Here is a 19,285-nt window from a genome sequence, read left to right on the forward strand (position 1 = left end):
TTTTTTTTTTTTTTTTTTTTTTTTTTTTTAAAGAGCTTGTCTTCATTAGAGTTTTGTCTCTTGACTTAATTGATTAGCAGGCTATAACTTTGTGATTTATCCCAGTCTGCTTGCTAGGATAAGCCACGAAGTTTTGAAGGCCAGAACCAACATCTGATGAGTGTCTAGCCTGGCCTTCAAGCATGCTAACTGGCTCTGTAACTCGGCCAGCCTGCAAGGGGAAAGCTGCCCTGCGGTTCCTGTGTTTTTTCTCCTTTAAAGAGAAAATCCGTGATTAAGGGAGAAAATTTGCATTTTTCCATAGCAAATGGAAAACCTGGATCCCTGGTTATCTTCAGCAAAAACATACCATATTCTACCTATGTAAATGTAGCCTTAACTGGGAATCAGTTAATTTGCAGAAAAAACTCATTCTTTTCTATGAGATTCCATAACAAACTAAGCTAAACTGAAATAAGGCACTCTTTAAATAGGAATTAAAGTGTCTATATAAAGGTTTGAACCTTTTTAATACAATTGTTTTTTTCAGCCACTTTCAACTTTCCATTGTAAGAAGGTGCAAGTCTCCAAACACCTCCCATAAGAAGGAAAATTTGGTTTATATCTAATTGCATAAGGGAAAATAAGTCCGAAAAACATGAAGGGACTTATCCAAGGTCATATAGCAAGTTCAGGCAGAGTCCGGTTAAAACCCAGAAGCCCTGATTCCTGGTACCAAGGGCTAATCACTGGCTGCTATTCTTCAGTAACTTGACTTTTATACCACTGTAACCCCATGGATTGCAACAGAGCCTGCCCCTGCTCCGCCTGAGTGCGAATGAGAAGACATTGGCATTCTTGGGGGCCGGCTGACTGCGAGTAAAGGTCAACGCTAACATTTTTCTGTCTTTCCTGTGCTACTTTCTCAGGGTATCTCCCCATTGCTCCCTGCTTCCCTTTCCTCACAGGGGTCATTGCTGAGGAGATATGGGAACACCTGCCTCTTTGTTGTTCCCATATGCTGTTCCTTGCTATGTGACGGGCCTAGTTATAGCAGCAATAAGTTGCCTTTCTGCTGCTCGCTGGCTTCATAACTTTCGGCTGCTCTATGGCAGCTGCCACAGGTTTTCTAACTCCTCTCAATAGTTACGCTGCTCAGCTCTGGCGCTTGTTTTATGGCTTTTGGTGGATAAATGGGTGAAGCCTCTGTGAGATGTTATAAATTACAGCTTGGGAAGTGACATGGAAAAACAAAAAGCTGGGAATCCTTGTCTCTTCACAAGCACATTGTGAGCTTAGTCAAGGACTTCTAGTGCCTCGTCTCCTCTGCTTGCTTGGCCCTTGCATTCACATTCAAGCATTATCTACACAAGGCATTTATCTATATTAGTTCAGTAAACTCTGTTTAAACCAAATTTGGCTGGTGAGCATGGTCGGGTCTAAAATCAGTTTAAAATGAGTACAGAAACTTTGGCTGGATCACCCACATTTAAATCCAGCAGCCTGAATCATGCTAAAGGAGTTCTAAAATGCTCCAGTTAATCCAGTTAAAGCCCTGGGGGCATTTTCAAACATGCCTAAAGAAGTCAGGAATCCAAATCCCATTGATACATTAGGACTTCTTAAAATCCCATCCCTCTAGTGTGCATGGTGCTTGCTGAACCTGGCAAGGGGTGGCATTTTCTGACAGACAGAGCACAGGTATAGAAGTCAGAGGATCAATACGTGTCATGGATAGTTCTGACTCTCTTATCGAATTACTCTGTGACCCTGGGTGGGTCATTTAACCACTCTAGGCCTCAGAGATTTCAAGCTGCTTAATAATGCAACAGCATTGCATGGAGCCTTCTAAAAGTACTGAAAGGTCGTTAATGTTATGTGCTATTGGGTCAGCTCTGCTCTCAGGCTGCAGCCACTGAGCAGAGACAAAGCAACCGAGTTCAAAGGCCAGTCATATGCAGTATTTGTAGTTATTTAGACAGCCTTCATTGTATTTAAAACTGGTGACAATGACCTTCTGTACAGATGGGAATTCAGGAGCACAGGGACCTCAAGTAACTCCTTGATATTCTCACCTGTGAGTGGGAGGATGGGAAGGAAACCCAGGTCTCTGGCTTCACAGCCATGCCTTGTCCATCACCTTGTTTCCTAGTATGGTTTTAGAAATGGGGCAGTCTGGTTGAGTGGACGTGTTACCATGGTAGGTTGTTCCCACTGGGTAGGCTACCACATCGCACAAATTGCCACCCCCAGTACTCTAGTGCACAATGAACTTTTTGTAAAGCAGGCGCAACAAAAACTGCGTGTGCTTCATGGCAAATGAATTCCCCTTTGCCTTTAGTTGTGGTTCTAGCCCTGGGTTTAGTGCCCTGATGTCATTCTGCAATATAAGGAGGTAGAGAGCCAGCTACTGGAGGCACTTTGGTAGGGAGGGATGGTGTTTGTACTGCTGGTACTCTGCTGCACCTAGCACTGGAATTGAGCACTTGTGTTTCCTGCCTCTGCGCTGTGTATGTGAACATCTTGCATGCAGGTCTAAAGTGGATTTCAGCAAAACCACAGACTAGGGAATAAAGATTATTTTACTGAACTGGCCACAGAAACCATAAAATACTCGCTCCCATTGTTACCAAAGAAGGAATCGGAATCTCTCCTGGGGCAAGATCATCCCAGGGTTGAATAAAGCATTTTGAACAGTGGAATTTAATTTCTTGGAGCCAAGCCGATCCTTTTCTTTCCAGCACAACTGGAAGATGAGAAGGAAAAGTTAATGGGAGCAACACACACTGTGCTACTGTCTTTACCTGATGCTGGTTTGCTGAGCAGTGGTCCCAATGGCTGATCATGCTGTGGGGTGGATGCTGGCTGTACCCTTCTCTGGGGCAGTGCTTGCTTATTGTACTTCGCCACTTCCCAGTAAATCACTGACAAAGAATCCTGTCCCAGTTTACTTTAAAGCAGGATATTTACTGTAAATGGCCATGAAAATGCCCCCAGCACAGTTGGCCATTTGTCTTCACCCTTCAAGGGGGTCCTGCTTTGCAAATTGTAATTAGCATTTGCCTTTCATTAGTACCTTTCATCTAAAGATATCTTGTCTGTGCAAAGCCTGGGGGGGGTGAGTTTTGCCCTGCATTTTACTGATTTCAGGAAGGGATGGTCCATTCTGGACTCTGTAAAGCTGGGTAATGGATGGAAGCAGAGCTGAATGCTGCTTTTGGTGGCTTGCCAGTTACTGTAGCAACCATATCAACAGAATGAGGAAAACCCAGGGAGAGAGGGATTTTTGAGTGAGGAAAATTAGCATTCTGGGGTATCTGCTGGGCAGAAAATGGGTTCACTTTTGACAAGTCTCTGAACTGGCCTCAGCAGTGACACTTGGCTTCTCTCATATCATTTTGTGTTAAGCCCCACAGTATTTCTTCTCCCCACCTCTACCCCATAACCCAGCAAATAAAGACTTTCCCTGCTGACCAGGCTGCCTTTCTTTATTGCCGATCCTGGGGAGGAGCTGGACATTAGTAACTGAAGCCTCACAGCACCCTCCAAGATAAGTCAGAATTATAATCCTGGTTTTAAAGCTCTGGATCTGAGGCACTGGGAGCTAACTTTCCCCACAGCCATAAACAGGCTTGTGGTTTTTCAGACAGTTGGAGAGCCCCTGACTATCCCATTCCCAGCCTCCTGATGCATTGTGCCATGTTTTGAGCCAGAATGGTAGCTTATCCAAGGGGCAGTTTGGTTCTAACCTGAAGCAATGAATGAGGCAAGTTACAGCCCCACACAGTTTTCCTGCCACTGCAGATCTTCCTGCTGATGAAGGAAGACCCTGCCTGAGCTTTGTGACCAGACAGACCCAGAATAAGACTTTGGGGCCTCTGTGATGGTTGAGTAAGACCTCTTAGTGCCCAATGCAAAAAAGGACACTAAAATTGACCATCAAAGGCCATGTAGGAGAGGTAGGGAAGGGAGAAAGTGTTTTTGAATTCCTACCCTCAGGTCAGTGTTGAGAACCCCTCTGAAGTGTGGCTGGTCTCTCATTCCTTATCCCTCACAAAGAAATTTACTCATGATGACTTGCTGTATTTTTGGAGCCATGAAGGAAAATGCATACAGAAATCACAGGCCAAGATGCTGTGCACTGAGAGCCCCATGCTGGGGAGAGTGGTTCTCCAATGCATAGTCCCTACAAAATTGTCTCTTAAAGTCCCCCCGGCATCTATTTAAGCTCTTTTTATGCCTAGTCCTGGTAGTGTCTCCAGCACCTTTGTTCTTTCCAACATCTCTTTGAAGTAGGGATGTATCATTATCTCCATTTTACAGATGGGGAAATGAGGCCTGGAGAGACAAAGTAACTTACCCACAGTCGCACAGGAAGAACCAGAAACTGGACTTGGGTCAGTTCAGTGCTTCAGACAAAAGATCTTCCTTAATATTGCCCTTCTGCTCAACTGGCCAACACGCATCTGTCCTCCAGTTCACTGCATAGAGAGTGAACAATAGGTAACAACGTGAATCACAAGCTGTGGAGCAGGGAAGTGGACTGAAACAGGTGTAGCTGCTAACCTGGAAGTTTGTGCCCTGGCTTGTAGTGGTGGCACTCAGGTAGGCAGCAGTGGCAGCTGCCAGTCTTGTGCTTTCACTAGGTTGCTGGTCACTTGCCCACCCCTAATTATGTGACTGGACTGCAAGGGCTGTCAGAGTGCTGTGGAAGAGCTTGTTAGCAGATTATGCACATGTACAGAACAATTGAGATGGCTGTCAGTCGTCAGGGACAGGGCATGCAACTTAAAACTCTAGTTGTGCTGAGGGCAGCTTCTGCTTCCAGCCACGCTGGTGTAAAGGAAGTTTTGAGCTGATGTAGCAAGAGCAGAATTGAGTCTTCAGGCTTTATCTAGTCTGCTAAAGGAGAACAGCAGTGGGCTGCCAGCATCAGTGATGTCTAGCATCTTCTCATCAGGCCTCTTGCCAAGATGGACCCTTATAATTCCAAACTCATATGTGCGCATGCAGGTATGACCTCTTTCTCCTCACACAGACCATGGGATGGTGCAAGGGCAGGAGGGCAGACATGATGTCTTCTAATGATGCAATTAACCATACATGTTCCTTGTACTGAGCTGCCTGTCTGGGGGAAAGGAAATTGCTTTATTTAACTAGGTCCTTGTTTTTGCCTTTAGGAACTTACCAAGGCCAGTTTACCAATGGCATGCGTCATGGATATGGCGTCCGTCAGAGCGTGCCCTATGGCATGGCATCCGTGGTCCGCTCTCCTCTCAGAACCTCCCTTTCTTCCCTCCGTAGTGAGCACAGCAATGGCACGTTGCCCCAACAGGACTCCCCAGCAGCTAACCAGGAAAGCATCCCCATGTCCCCCACTATCACTCGGGGAGGCTTTGCCCTCAGCCTATATTCAGATGCTGAAGCTGGCAAGCCGAAGAAGGGGGGCCTCTTCAGACGGAGCTCTCTGCTGGGGAAGCTGAAGAAATCTGAATCCAAGACATCTTTGGCCAGCCAGAAGAGCCGAATCAGTTTCCTCAAGAGTGAGAGCGGCATCAGCTCTGCCGCCAGTGATGCTACCTCCACTGTCAGCTTGGGAGAGGGGGCGGAAGGTGAGGAGTTCCCACCCTTTGAGTCGGACATTGATGCTACCACCACAGAGACCTACATGGGTGAATGGAAGAATGACAAGCGCTCAGGTTTTGGGGTGAGTGAGAGATCGAGCGGCCTGAAATATGAGGGTGAGTGGCTGGACAATCTGCGGCACGGCTACGGCTGCACCACAATGCCCGATGGCAAGAAGGAAGAAGGCAAGTACAGGTATAATGTCCTGATCAAGGGTATGAAGAAGCGAGTGATACCTCTGAAGAGTGCCAAGATCAGGCAGAAGGTGGACAGGAATGTGGAGGGGGCCCAGAGGGCAGCGGCCATCGCCAGACAGAAATCTGAGATCGCGGCTTCCAGGTAGGTGTTCCTGGCCTACTCCTGGTAGAAGTGAGAAGGAAGGTCCTATAGATGCCCAGGGTTTTTTTTATTGATTGTGATGTCTGTGGTTATTAGAAACTGTCATGAAAGACAGATGGGAATTCTGTAGAGGTGCACCAATACATTGGTCTGATATCGGATCAGCACCCATATAAAGAAAATTGTCTGTATTGGAAATCGGCCAATACAGCTGTTAATTTGGCTCATAAATGGCCCGTGCAAGTGTGTAGCTGCAGTGCAGCACATAGGCAGTGAGGAGCACAGCGCGGCAGCCTGGAGAGCAGCATGCAGCTGGTAAGTCTGTTGTGGTGGAAGAGGACGGGCGAGAGAAGGGAAGGGGTGTGGAGGGCAGATCAAGGCCCCTATGGTGAGGGAGGGAGTGGGGCAGGGGTTGGGGCAGGTGCTGCCCAGCCGGAGCAGGGTGGGTGAGGGATGGAGCTGCAGCTTATCCAGAGGACACGGGGAGGGAGGTAGAGGCTCCCACTGCTGCGTGCCACTCATCTGGGAGTTGCTTGTCTGGCAGCTTCCGCTGTTTGTCCAGGAGGGCATGGGGCGGGGGTTGTGCTGCCAGATCTGCATAGGGTGGGACAGGCTGGGGCCAGGGCTGCATGGGGCTCTTCCCAGCCAGAGGCTGGGCCACACTGCACTTGGGGTGGGCGGCAGCGCTGGGAGAGGGGGTGGGGGATACAGCAAATTTTGGGGTAGCTGCAGCCCTGCCCATAGTCCCTTCCCAGTGCTGCTGCCACCTGTCCCGAGCACAAGCCAGCTCAGACCTGCCAGGAAGAACCCGGTGCAGCCCTGGCCCTAACCCCACCTGCAACAGCAGTGCCCCACCCTGCGCAGATCTGGGGGGTACCCCCCCATGCCCTCCCAGGGTGCATGTAACAGCAGGAGCTTCCCCTCCACACATCCCCCAGGCAAGCCATTTGCGGTTCTGTCTTGCACCAGCTGGGCAGCACCTGCCCCAGTCCCTGCTCCAACCCCACTCCGTCCCTCACCACAGGGGCCTCAATCTGCCCTCCCCACCACATGCCTTCCCGTCCCCGTCCCCTTCTACCATAACAGACTTACCAGCTGGACACTGCTCTGCCAGCTACTGGGCTGGTATCGGAAACTGGATCGGTATCGGTCAATATGCCTCCTTAAAAATCACCTATCAGTATCGGCCCCAAAAATCTGTCGGTGCACCCCTGGAATTCCACTTCCCAAAGAACAGAGCTCCTAGCGGCTAAGCATTTGGCTGACATATGCAGCCAGGCTCTCTGTCTTGGGTATCTTTTTGGGCCTGCAGTAGGGTAGAACCTCACTGTCTTCATGAATGTATCCTTGCAGGTCTGCAGTGTTCCAGACTAATGCTATCACCACTGGACAATCCTTCCTTTCTGCTGCATACAGCTTCTTCCAAAGTTCACTTAATCTGCCCCCACTGCAGAACTGTTAGTCCTACCCTCAACATGACAAAGGTAGGGTGGTCAGGTGAATAGTCAGCAGGTGCAGCAGGAGGTCAGACACCTCCTTTATTAAAATAACAACTCAACAGTAAGCCCATCACAATATCTGGTGGAAATGCTCCATTGTACACTAGTCAACACAGGATTCTGGGTCAGTGATACAAATGTTGCAGTTGCAATTGCTCTTCTAATAAGGACTTTCCATTTCAAGGCCCTTAGGGTCACATCCTTTCAGTAACCAACAGAACAGCTTGGCATTCTTGAGCGGTTGTTTTGCCACAGCCTGGTTTCCACTCTTTCCCTATTCTTAGTGGCACAAGGTTTGAGGGCATGTAGTGGCTTTCCAGTATCAGGTTATCAACATAACATCATGATCTTAACAAATGAGCCAGTTTCTAGAGCTGTCTCACTTCATAGTAGAAAAGCAACATGCTGCTTAGATATCACCATTCAGGACATAGTCACCAAGATAGAAACCAGTCTGGGTAGGCTGAATTGAAGGTGTCTACACCACTGCAGCAGAGGACTTTCATAGATTCATAGATTCATAGATTAAGGGTCGGAAGGGACCTAGTAGATCTTCTAGCCCGACCCCCCGCCAGGGCGGGAGAACAACAAAAACCCCAAAAAGAGAAATGGGACTCAAACGAGTCCAGCTAGGTGGGCATCCAGCCTCTTCTTAAAGACCCCCAGGGTAGGGGCCAGCACCACTTCCCTTGGAAGTTGGTTCCAGCTCCTAGCCGCCCTAACGGTGAAGTAGTTTGCTGCTGAGGATATAAGCTCTCCCCTCTCCACTCACTATCACTAGGGGTTTAGGGAACTTGAAGTAGCAGCCAGCCAATTTTGTGGGCAGATCTTCAGGCCAGTAACCATTTTTGCAGGCTAATTGTGGCACCTCCCCCCTTCCCTACATCTTTGATTGGTTGAGGGGCCCTGGTGGCTCTGCCCATCACCACTGATTGGCTGCTTAGGCTGTTGGTTGTACAGCCCCACCTTTCACCGCAGATTGGCTGTGAGAGCTGGCTGTCATGTGGCCAGACATGGGCAACTGGTGCCACCTTAGGGGGGGGCATGTGCCCCCCCACAGCAACCGGTCAGTGACTGGAGGTGGTGTCCCCCTGCAGCCAATCATGCCAACTGGGAAGCAGCCATGGCACTCCTGGAAGTGGCTGTGGAGCTTCATCTGGTGCCCCCGCTCCCCAGCTGGCACTCGCAAGGGGGGCACGGGTGCTCCCACCTGCCTCCCCTGCCCATTGCCTAAGCAGAGAGCACAGCCTGTCAGGGGGTACACCAGTGCTCTCAGGGGGTGCACATGCACCCCTGTGCACCCCCTATGCATCGCCACTGTGGCCAGAGCCCTTGCCGCCAGTTGGTAGAAAGGTGTGGGGCCATATGACAAACAGCCAGTGAGGGATGGGGTGGCACACATCTTGCTGTGCCAGTAGCCCCCTCCCCTCACTTCCCTCCCTCCCTTGACAGGCTGTGTAGCTGGGCCACAGTGTTTTATTTTTGTTAATTTTCTTTTTTTTTTCAGGGAACCTGCCAAAAAGCACAGACCCCACGCTTTTTTGTGGAACCAGCCCAAAATTGCAGTTTCCATGAAAAACACGCAATCGTGATTTCAGTAGGTCCCTAACCATCACTTCATATATATATCTTCTCCTAGTCTACACGCATCAACCCCAGAAATGAAATAGTGAAGTCACCCTGGGAGGTGACACTGGCATCATGCTCGGGGCCAGTGTTTCCAGTATGCTCAAAAACAGTGGCTCATGGCACCTCCAGGGTATTCTTACAACTTCATTTCCAGGGTTCATACACCTGGGGTTGGAGCGGATCTTCTTGGCTAGGGACAGAAGTTACACATAAACTGGTATGAGTGATTGGAAACTGATTCAGATATGTAACACAACAGAAGTTCAGTGTACATAAACCGCTTTCAAAATGAATGAAAGATAAACCTGGATGGATGTAGCATCAGACTTTAACTGATTTTGGTTAAATCGGTTTACTGAACTTCCATATCAGATCCCCTCCAGATTTGAGTTAACTCACAGTCCCCCAGAATCCCAGGATGCTTTGCACCTCCCCCGTAACATCCCCCCCCCACACACACACACGGTGCATGGGCTAGGCTTGGTCCAAGCAGTCTGCGCCAGCTGAGCGGGTTGGCATGCTCTAGCACCCCTCAGCTTCTGGCCTGGGCCACTGCAGGCATGTGGCTGTGTCTCTGAATCAAAATGACTATTGGTTCACTTGCTTATCAGTTCAATCTATGCAGCTTAGACTAACATGTGAAGATTGAATCGATTTTAGCCTCTGTCTTCTTGACTGTCTGTACTTAGCACTTGACAACAAGATGGAGTACTCTGCTTTCATGGTGGAGGTCAACTCTTAGTGGGCACATCTACACAAGATGCTTATTGCGCATTAGCCTAATAACACTGTGTAGTATGCTGGTCAGAAAGCTGGCTAATAGCCAACTGTGCAGTGTTATTAGGCTAATGCACAATAAGCATCACAAAATAACTGTGCACTGGTGCTACTTCATTAGGCAAGTACTAACTAAATGCACAGGAATTCTAAGGCACATTAACGAACCTGTAGATGTGCCCAGTGTAGCTCAGAGACTGTCATCACCAGCCAATGTACTGCCTCAGAGAAGAGGGGCCTCTGGTGGAGAATTCCTTGTATTCATCATCATAGTTTTTCAGATGATGTTTACTCAGCTCTGAATGATTCACCTAGATTAGTGTGCAGTAGGCCATGGGGCAGAAATCAACTGAATTCTAATCTCAGTAGTTTGGAGACTGCTGTCTCTGCTCAGACTGGTCTAAGATGTCCTGGACAGTAACACTGTGAAACACTTTGGGTAGGTTCTGTCTGCTTTGTCTGTGCACTGGAAATCCTTCACCAAATTGCTGGAGAATACGAAAAACCTTCAGGAGACCTGACTCTCTTTGCTTAAAGTAATGCAGACAAGTACTTTGGGCCACAAATTCAAATTTTGTATTTAAAAAAGAAAAGGCAGAGTTTGTAATAATAGAATAGAAATATTGTCATCCGCTGTTTGAGAGAGTTTTGGTTTTTCTTCAGTTAAACTTTTCCCCCACCACAGAGCCCCACAGACAGCAGCACCCCAGTGGCTCGGAGGACAGACAGACTTCTGCAGGTGCAGACAGAAGATGAAGTAGACCCACCCAGTTATATTTGCCAAGCAAAGTACAAAGAGGGAAATGGCAGCAATGAGGCTTTTAAAAGTTCATTCAGTTTTACCAATTTAAAAAGTGAAAAATAAAAGGAGAGTTTTATTTAGTTATGGAGATCCTTCATTTTCACTGAGGGCTGGATTTCCATCACCCTAACTCATGCTAAGCCATAGGTTACTGTTTAGTTGACACTCTGATTTCAGCATGCGTAGCCATAGCAGAACTTAGCCATGAATGAGAACCAAAGGATTTGACCCTTGAATATTTAAGAGCATAACACGCCCTCCTTTCCTACCTTACTGATTTGCTCTGAGCCATAAGTAAAACACTGTTCAGTGTGTGTCTCAGTTGCAGGTTTGGGCCCTAGATTTTTATTCACTCCTGACCCAGGCATGTAGTCATTTGGAGTCTGAATAAGAGCTTTGGGAGGGGGCTCATGGTTCCTTCTTGCCTTTCCCCTTTTAGTTTTGATTGACTTCTAAGGAGATGACTTTGCCTGTTTGTCAGGCAAAGTCAGGAAATAACAGCTGCAGGGCAAAAACACGGGATGGGGCCTCCATTGAAAAGCCATCAGCTCTGGCTTCGTCTGGAAGATCCCTGGGAAGCCAGGTGGAACTGAGGCTTCTGTGCGAATGTTGAGCTTGATTGTTTTTTAGCAGGGCTTGGTTGCCATGGAGACTGTCAGAAAGAAATCGGCAAGATTTCAAATGAGTGTCTTATGATAAAAATAACAGATCAGCTCTGCTGCCTGAGCTGGCAAGCAGCACCAGGCCACGCTCCTCTTGGCAGTGGGCACTGGCCCTGACATCATCTGGATGGGTCCAACACTCTCTCTACTCCTACTCAGCTTTGTAGCGCACTGGAAAAGACACACTCAGAGTGCTACAAGGCCATAAATAATGATGTTCAAGCTGCAGAGCTGCCCCCCAAGAACCAGTCAGTTTATATAAGGCTTTTTTTATTATATACTATTTACACTTCAGATCAAAAGGAGATTCTGTGGTGTGTTCCATCAGGGCTTGGAATGTGCCTGCTGGTCTCATGGGGGATGGTGTCCCTTGCTAGCACAGCTTGGAAATAATTTCCTATTATGGAAAATTTTGAGCCAGAGGAAATAAGATGCTACAGCCATTTTTTCTTAATGAGTCCTCCCATCTCGTACATCAGATTAATGCAGGTCTCAAGCCAATGGATAGAGGGCATAACTTTCCCCAAGTGATAGATTGCTTCTGATTGCATTTTACCAGTTCTGCAGCTGGCGTGAAACAATTCTCCCCTTTCCCTAACCTCAGACCTGCCGAGGTTTCCATGCTGTCCTAGTCTGTTCATCCCTGAGTCCCCGCCTTGTATTGTTTGCTTGAGAAGCCTTTGGTGACGATGAAAGCTCTGCTCAGACATTCGCTTCCTGAATGCTCTAAAAAATTTCTGATTCCAAGCTGATATTGGGTCTGCTGCAAGGAGAGGATGGGCTGAGTGGTGTTAGGGTGAGAGAGCTAAGGAAGTGGAGGAGCAGAATTGTATCTCCTGCCCACTTTAAACTTGGTTCATCTTTTCAGTGAACTTTTACCCTAAATGAGCACTGCTTTGGAAGGGGCTAACATTTCTACTCAGGGATTTTTTTTTAAGTCCGACTAACATGTCTCTTCCTTTTCCTTTAATGTCAGTGATATGGTGAAGAGCAAGTTGAATGCTGTAAATTTTGTCTGGAGAAAGTTCTGATCCTGGTTCCACTATGACTGACTTTCTGGCCTTGGCCAAGTCATGTGACCTCTGCCTCAGTTTCCACATCCATAAGACAAGCTAAATACGTAACAGATGGTGAAAAATACTGGCAAATTCTTATACAGGTGCTGTATTATAAGTAGCATTCTTGTAACTACAGAACATTTCTTCTCTTTTAACACTTGCAAGTGGGCTTCTTTGCATTCATATAACTAGAACTACCTATCCTGGATCTATACATGGCCCCCAATACTGTAATATTGGAATAGCTCTTAACCTTTAATACAGTTATCCCTCTGAGGGATAGGGCAATGCTATTGTCCACATTTTACAGAGAGGCTAAGTGGCATGCCCAAGGTTATACAGGAAAGATGTGGCAGAGCACAGAACTTAACTTCATGTCTCTAGAGCCATGAACTAGCTTAGAAACTTGCCAGTGCCAAGACTTGAGCAGGCCCCATGGAAAAGCCTTGTCTCAACTTCTTTTCCTTAGGTGTGCTACTCTAGTGATATTAGTGACGCTGCTCACAACTCTATGTTTGTTGACCTAAACAGGCCCAGTAGAGTTCATCCCTCTTAGTCTATCTCTGAAACCACTTTTAGAGTCTGAATTTGTTCTTAAAGTTCAAAGACTTTCCAATCCCTTTGTTTCCAATGAGAGCTACCTGGAATATCTGTTTTTGGCAATCCTTCCTACCTAACCAGTAGCCATCCATCACACCTTACCCAACTTCCTTCATCCTCAAGCCACAGTGGTTGCTTTCCACCAGCAGGCCTGGCATGTCCTGAGACAGCTTTCTCCATACTCCAGTGGAATACCCACACTGACAGCAAAGCTGAGGAAAATTAACTCTGGATTGATTATGACTTCAGAACAGAAGAGGAGTTAGCCTCCTGCATGCAGATTCATCCTACTGTGCAGCAGGCATGTTCCAAAGCATCGAGTCCAGGGCAGGCCTTGGAAAAATGTGCCAGTATGCAGAATGCAGTGCTTTCTAAGGGGGATACATGGTGCTCCAAATTAAAGGTTGAAATGCATGGGTTAGGGAGGAAGAGATGCTGGAACTTAACAGAAATGAGAAGGCGATTTCAAGGTGGTAAAGCGGCTTCTTTAATGCGTTCTCTGGTAGTGACACTATGGGATCCAAATATAGAAGGAGTCACATTATGTCATGATGAAAGCACACTGAAGTCAATGGAGCTGCCTTGCTTTACCCTCAGGCAACATGTGACAGCATAAAGCCCTGATATGAAATGGTAAAGAGTGACCTAGACCTCAAAAGACATCCTTACATCTAGGAGAAGGCCACTTGTCCTGCTCTTAAAGGAAGTAGCTCTTCTTTCTGTAGGAGTAGGAGGTCATCATTATGAGCTGTGTACTAGGGCCAGGCAGCCCAGTGTCTTTAGGAACTTGAGTAAATCCAAGGATCTTCACATGTAGATGTGATCCTGGTTTTTCATTGACTTTCTGCAACTCAAGCAGCCTTGTAAGGAAATACAGTAATATCTGTTCTCCTCCCAGTGTTTCCACTATTCAGGAACTGATCTATCAAAAGAAGACTGGAACTCTGCTGGTGGGCATCTTCTCATCCAAACTGGCAGAAATGAGGGTCCATGCCTGAGATGTAGCACTAAGGGGACAGGAATATCTGCACAATACTTGGACTCAACATTTCAGGGTAGCCAATATACTACAACTACTTCAATTTGCATAGGCCTACCAAGCAAGCTCTAAAATAGCCACCTGGGGTACTACTGCTAGTAGCATTGCCACAGCAGCATGGAGCTGAGTGCAGCCTAACCATCCCAGTAGAATCCAGTTTCTTGCATGGGCTTTGCTGGCTGCGCTGATCTCTGTGCTGCCCTGGCTGTGCCACTATCAGTATCCAAGGGTGCTAGTTTAAGGGTACCTCAGGTGTGTCCACACAAGCTGGGTCATACTTTGACAGCAGGGGAGACTTTTACTCAATGACCCTTATAAAAGGTGATCTCTAGGCTTCTTGGCTGGGGTTAGAAACCTTGCTGTAAATTCCCAATGGATCAGCTAAAGACTTGTAGTGTCTGTGCAGCAGGTGATCCAAGTACACAAAGCTGACATGGCGGGGGCTGAAGCCTGGGACTCTGCAGCCCTGAGAAGCTCTTGCTGTTTCTGGTCATCAGAATGAATCCCGAGCTGCTAAGAGCTGTGCCTTAGGGCAGTGGTCTCCAAAGTGGGGTGTGCACGACAATCCATTGGGGTGCGGGAAGAAAATATTAGAACTTATATAAAAATACATATAAGTAGAAATATACATATATTGGGGTGGGTGTGCTCAAAAATTTTTTACTGATGGGGGGCACGAATATAAATATACATATATTGGGGGTGCGTGCTCAAAAATTTTTTACTGATAGAGGTGTGCGATCAAAAAAGTTTGGAGACCACTGCCTTAGGGAGGCGGGTGTCTGTGCAGTTACCTCATGGCATGTGTGCTAGAATGCAGGGTATGCGCCAGCTTGTCATGCAGAGGGTAAGCGATCCCTTCAAAAACAGGCAGCAGTGATGGGATGGGATGAGATGAGGTGCAGACTTGGCTGCTTTTTAAGGGCCCAAGCTTGGGTCTCAATAAGAAAGGAGTGATTTGGCCTGTTTCTTTTTCCAGAGACCTAAGACCCTTCAGGTCATTAGCTATGTAGTTCTTGTTACAAAAATGGCTTTCCTTCTTAGCTTGCCAATGCTTTTAAAAGGACAAAATGAGCTCTGCAGAGGCTGCAGCCTCTTCTCTCTCTATGTGTTCTGCTCAGCTCTCTCAGTGACTGCCACAAGACTAGAGGATTTGCATCCAACTGCACTTATCCAATAGGACTGAAATCAGTGTTTTTTTAAAGGGCCCTTAGCATGGGCCTTGTCATGTGCCCACGGTGGCTTTGGCCCTGGCTTTTGACTGCCTTGAAAATTGTAACTTTATAACAGCTGACCTCCAGAAGATATCAAATGACAGAGAACATTTGTTATCATCAGGAAATCCAAATATGTGATAGCAAGAAGAAATCTCTGCCACAAATTTACCTACAGCTGTCTAACACTGTAGCACCAGATTTTTTACTGGAGGCAAACATGAATAAAGATCAGTGCAGTACAGCTTTAAGTTTAGATCAGACTGTATCTAAAGTACTGCAGCCTGCACATATATCTTTCTTGGGATTTATAAAATGGAGTTTAAAGTGCCTGGCATTGTTTCTTTAGTATATGATAAAGTGGCTCTCAGGAAAGCCTTGAACTAATAAGTGAAGGAGAGTCCAGGACAGTATATAAATAATAACTGAAGGGGGTGAAGGTTTGGCTTCATGAAAACATGGTGCGACCCTATTTCTCAAGGTCTCACTTGTGCAGGACTCACCGCTTGCCAGTTACACGATTTGCTTCAAGGTTTTGAATTCTAAATATAAAGTCTACCCATGCTCCATGTGTCTGTGGGGCTACTTAGCTCTCCCTTAAAATAACAGAAGCACCCATCTGCTGTGACTTGAAATGCAGCTCTCATATCACTTCCCTGAACTCTCCTGCCCAATCACATTCTTGAGCAATGTTACTTATATCTCCGTGTGCTCAGCATTTCAAATCTACATTACATAGGCAGGAATGAGTGTCTCCTCGGGGGACAGTGGTGTATGGTGCAAATGACGTACTGAAAGCACTGGAGTCAGCAGAGAGTCCCTGACTAAATAAGGGAATGCATAGCAACGGTTTATCAGAGCTACGGGAGAATGCAACAGCTGAGAGCCAAGGCTTGCAGCTCTTATCCTGTAAAACTTGAGCCCACTCAGGTGGATCTTAGCTCCGTGTTTCTACTGATAACATAGTGTATCTATCAAGACTTTCCCGAAGCACATGCAGTAGCCACCATTGCCTCTATTGCAGGGCTTTACAGTAGTCAATAGGTTAATCAAGCAGCAAAAGGTAACTCTTGCAGCCTCTCAGAGAGAAACTTTTTTTATAACATTCAGAATATCTGTGGCAGAGAGTTAGGCCCAGCCTGCAGGACCTAACCATTCCCACAGCCCTGGATTGTTTGTCTCTGGGGTTTCATTTTGGTCTGTTGTGCAGGCAGGTATTAGCTGAAAAGTTTGTGTCTGTATCTGAAACTTCCCCTGGCTGGGGGTGCTTTGAGTTTGGAGTTTCAGTATTGCCAAATCCTAGTGTTCAGAAATTAGGAATTTGGCCTAAAGTAATGAGATTTGACCTGAAAATCATTTTTTTAATAAACATAATAATTGGGAATTCATTTTATTTGCTTTCTGGGGCAGGACCTTTAGGGTTTAACTGGAACATGTTTTCAAGCTTTTCTTCCATAGAGCTATGCAGGGTAGAAACTCCAAGGTTCTCACGTATTCCTTTGACTCTAGAATCTGGTTGCTCAAGACCATGACAAAACATTGCAATACTGATGTGCCGTTCAAATCCATCTCTCTAAGGGAATTTTCTTCAGTTTTAAAGGAAGACAAGCCCATCTGCATTCAGCTAGTTTTGTGACTTACTGCTTTCTATTGCAATATTTGCTCCTGGGGCAGGATCTCACATCATGAATATGTAATGAATGGAAATGGACTCTGCACAAAAGAGGTGCGTGAAGGAAAGGGACTAATGTGGCCCAGGGACAGAATCCCATCCTGGGCTCTATGTGGGGTATTTGCTGTAATAGCCCTCCCAGACAGGGTTGTCAAGGAGCCAGGATAGTTGGGAACAGCATTTCTGCAGTAATGTGATCAGACCTCTTAAAAAAAGAAGATGACCAAAATAAATTTGGGATGTCACTTCAGTCCCTCTCTACAGTCAGAGGTCTTCAGTCTCACCCTGCTCCAGAGAGGGGAGCCACAGAACTGCCTTACTGTGTTATGGCACGCGCTGTTGTTCCATCTAAGAGCAAAGGTACGTCTTCTTTTCGGGAAGATGGAAAAGTCCATTCAGGATTCGTTTCTTTGTCCCCGAGACATTGGAAACTCCTCCTTGCCATGTTGGGTTCAGAACAGTATCTTCGAAAGCTCAATAAGCTTCTTTCAGTTTTCTAAAAAAATATCATTTAGCTTAACCAGAAATTACAGACTAAACATTGGGTGAAATTTCCTGATCTGTATTATGCAGGTTAGACTAGATGATTGTAATGGTCCACAATGGCTTTGCAATCTGATCGGGGTGGAGATTTACTCCAGTTCTGCAAGAGGCACCTCACCTCAGGGCCAGGGGGATGAGGTCTAGATTCTCAAAGGCATTTAAGTGTCCAGATCCCACTGAAATCAGATAAATACCTTTGACTGAACTGTGGAGATCACCTTTGGATCTCTCCAACAGCAGTATGTTCAGTCTCTGCTAATCCTCTAGGCTGCCTGGGTCTCTTCTGATCATGAATCGTGTGTGAACCTGCTAGGCACACACGCACACAAGAATTACTGGGCACTGGGGCAAAGTTGCCTGTGTACCTCAGTTATGCTCTTCTATCCTGTGTGCTGTTCTGTAGGCTGCTAGAACTGTAAGGGGAGCACCTGGATCTCCACTGAGGCATTAAGTGCTTGGAAAGGGTGTGATATAATTGAAGCTTGTTTAAGTCCTCATTAGTTTATAAAACAAACTACCAGCATTTACTTTAATACTAAGAATTCAGGAGCTTCAGTACATTGGATTGTGGCTGGTTGCTCTATTCACATCCTTTCTATAGGTGCACAAAAGGTGCAAAGCAGCAGAATAACTAAAGCCTTCCCTTTTGCATTTGTAAAACTAGCCTGCATGTGCTGGATTGTGGAGCACAAATTGCTGTATCTTTGTTGTTTGCCGGTACAAGTTCAGAGGTATTAGGACTGTGTGAAATTTCGCCGGCACTTTCATTTCAACGCTGTTTTGACTTGTATTGAGCTCAAAACAGCAAAATCGAAATGAAACAGAGCTTCGAAACAGCCTTGAAACGAAACGAGGCAAGTCGAAATGTTCTGAAATTTTCGAAACTTTTCAAGTTTCGAAGCTCAGGCTGGGCTTGCCTGCAGGGAAACAGAAACTAAAGTAAGGAGATGGAGGAGGAAGGAGTGCTTTCATTATTGACTGTGTATCTGGCCAGTGACTGGCACCCTTTCCTGAGGTTCCTTCCAATCCCAGTGCTTTGGGAGAGGGATGGAAAAACTGCATAAAAGGCAGCATTGTTTGAACTGCCTTGCTTTCTGCCTTAGTGTCAGCTGAGTGAGGGTGCACCTTAACACACACACAGTGTCACCCACCCATGTCACAAGAGTTGCCTGTCAGCAGCTAGAGGTGCAGGGCCCCAGAACCCAGACTCCCCCTTGACAGCTGGCAGGCTTCATGGCCACAGCAGGGCCTAGCAGGCCTGCAGTTTTCACCTCCCTGTGCCCCAAGATAGACACAGTCCCACAAGCACCCATGTCACGAATTTTGCCTGTCAGCAGCCAGAGGTGCAGGGCCCCAGAACCCAGAAGCCCCTGCACCGATCTCCTTGAAACTTGACAGGCTTCGTTGCCTCAGCAGGGGCCACCACCCCTGCAGTTTTGACCCCGCTGTGGCTTAACATATATACATAACATGAGTTTTTTGCCTTCAAGACTTTGAGGTGTAGTGTCCCTGAAACCCCTGCACCTATCTCCTTGCAACTTGGCAACCTTCATGTCCTCATAAGGGGCTACAGTTCTTCCATGTTTCATCCAAATCAGGCCAGAAATGACAAAGTTATAGGCTGTTTTGAGCTTCCCCATTATAGCCTATGGGCAAAACGTCAAAATAGCAATTGGAGGCAGGAGGCATCACATGCTCTGCATATGTGGATGCATGTGGCCAGCATGCCGTCAGGCAGGGGGGTGGGAGCAGCCCCATCAGCTGGATGCAGGAAAGTGTATGGGGGGCAAGGGGTGGAGGGCCCTGGCTTGGGGACTGTCTGGGTGGCGGGGGGTGGAGGGGATAGG

General features: G+C 46.9%; 1 protein-coding gene across 3 annotated transcripts in view; it reads left to right on the plus strand.

The window, feature by feature from the left end:
• JPH2 (junctophilin 2) overlaps positions 1 to 19,285 on the plus strand; it is a 68,716-nt gene that overhangs the window by 8,455 nt on the left and 40,976 nt on the right. Inside the window, exons 2-3 of one of the 3 annotated variants that reach the window (XM_019509850.1) lie at positions 5,160 to 5,943; positions 10,534 to 12,043. In XM_019509850.1, the coding sequence (XP_019365395.1) occupies positions 5,160 to 5,943; positions 10,534 to 10,609 (860 nt within the window). In that variant the 3' untranslated portion in view covers positions 10,610 to 12,043. Of the gene's footprint in view, positions 1 to 5,159; positions 5,944 to 7,296; positions 7,434 to 10,533; positions 12,044 to 19,285 lie in introns of those variants that run through there. The other 2 variants (XM_019509849.1, XM_019509848.1) reach the window with 2 other exon arrangements.

This window comes from Gavialis gangeticus, unplaced genomic scaffold (genome assembly GCF_001723915.1).
Source record: "Gavialis gangeticus isolate Ggan-Ray unplaced genomic scaffold, GavGan_comp1, whole genome shotgun sequence".
Classification (NCBI taxonomy): Eukaryota; Metazoa; Chordata; order Crocodylia; family Gavialidae; genus Gavialis; species Gavialis gangeticus.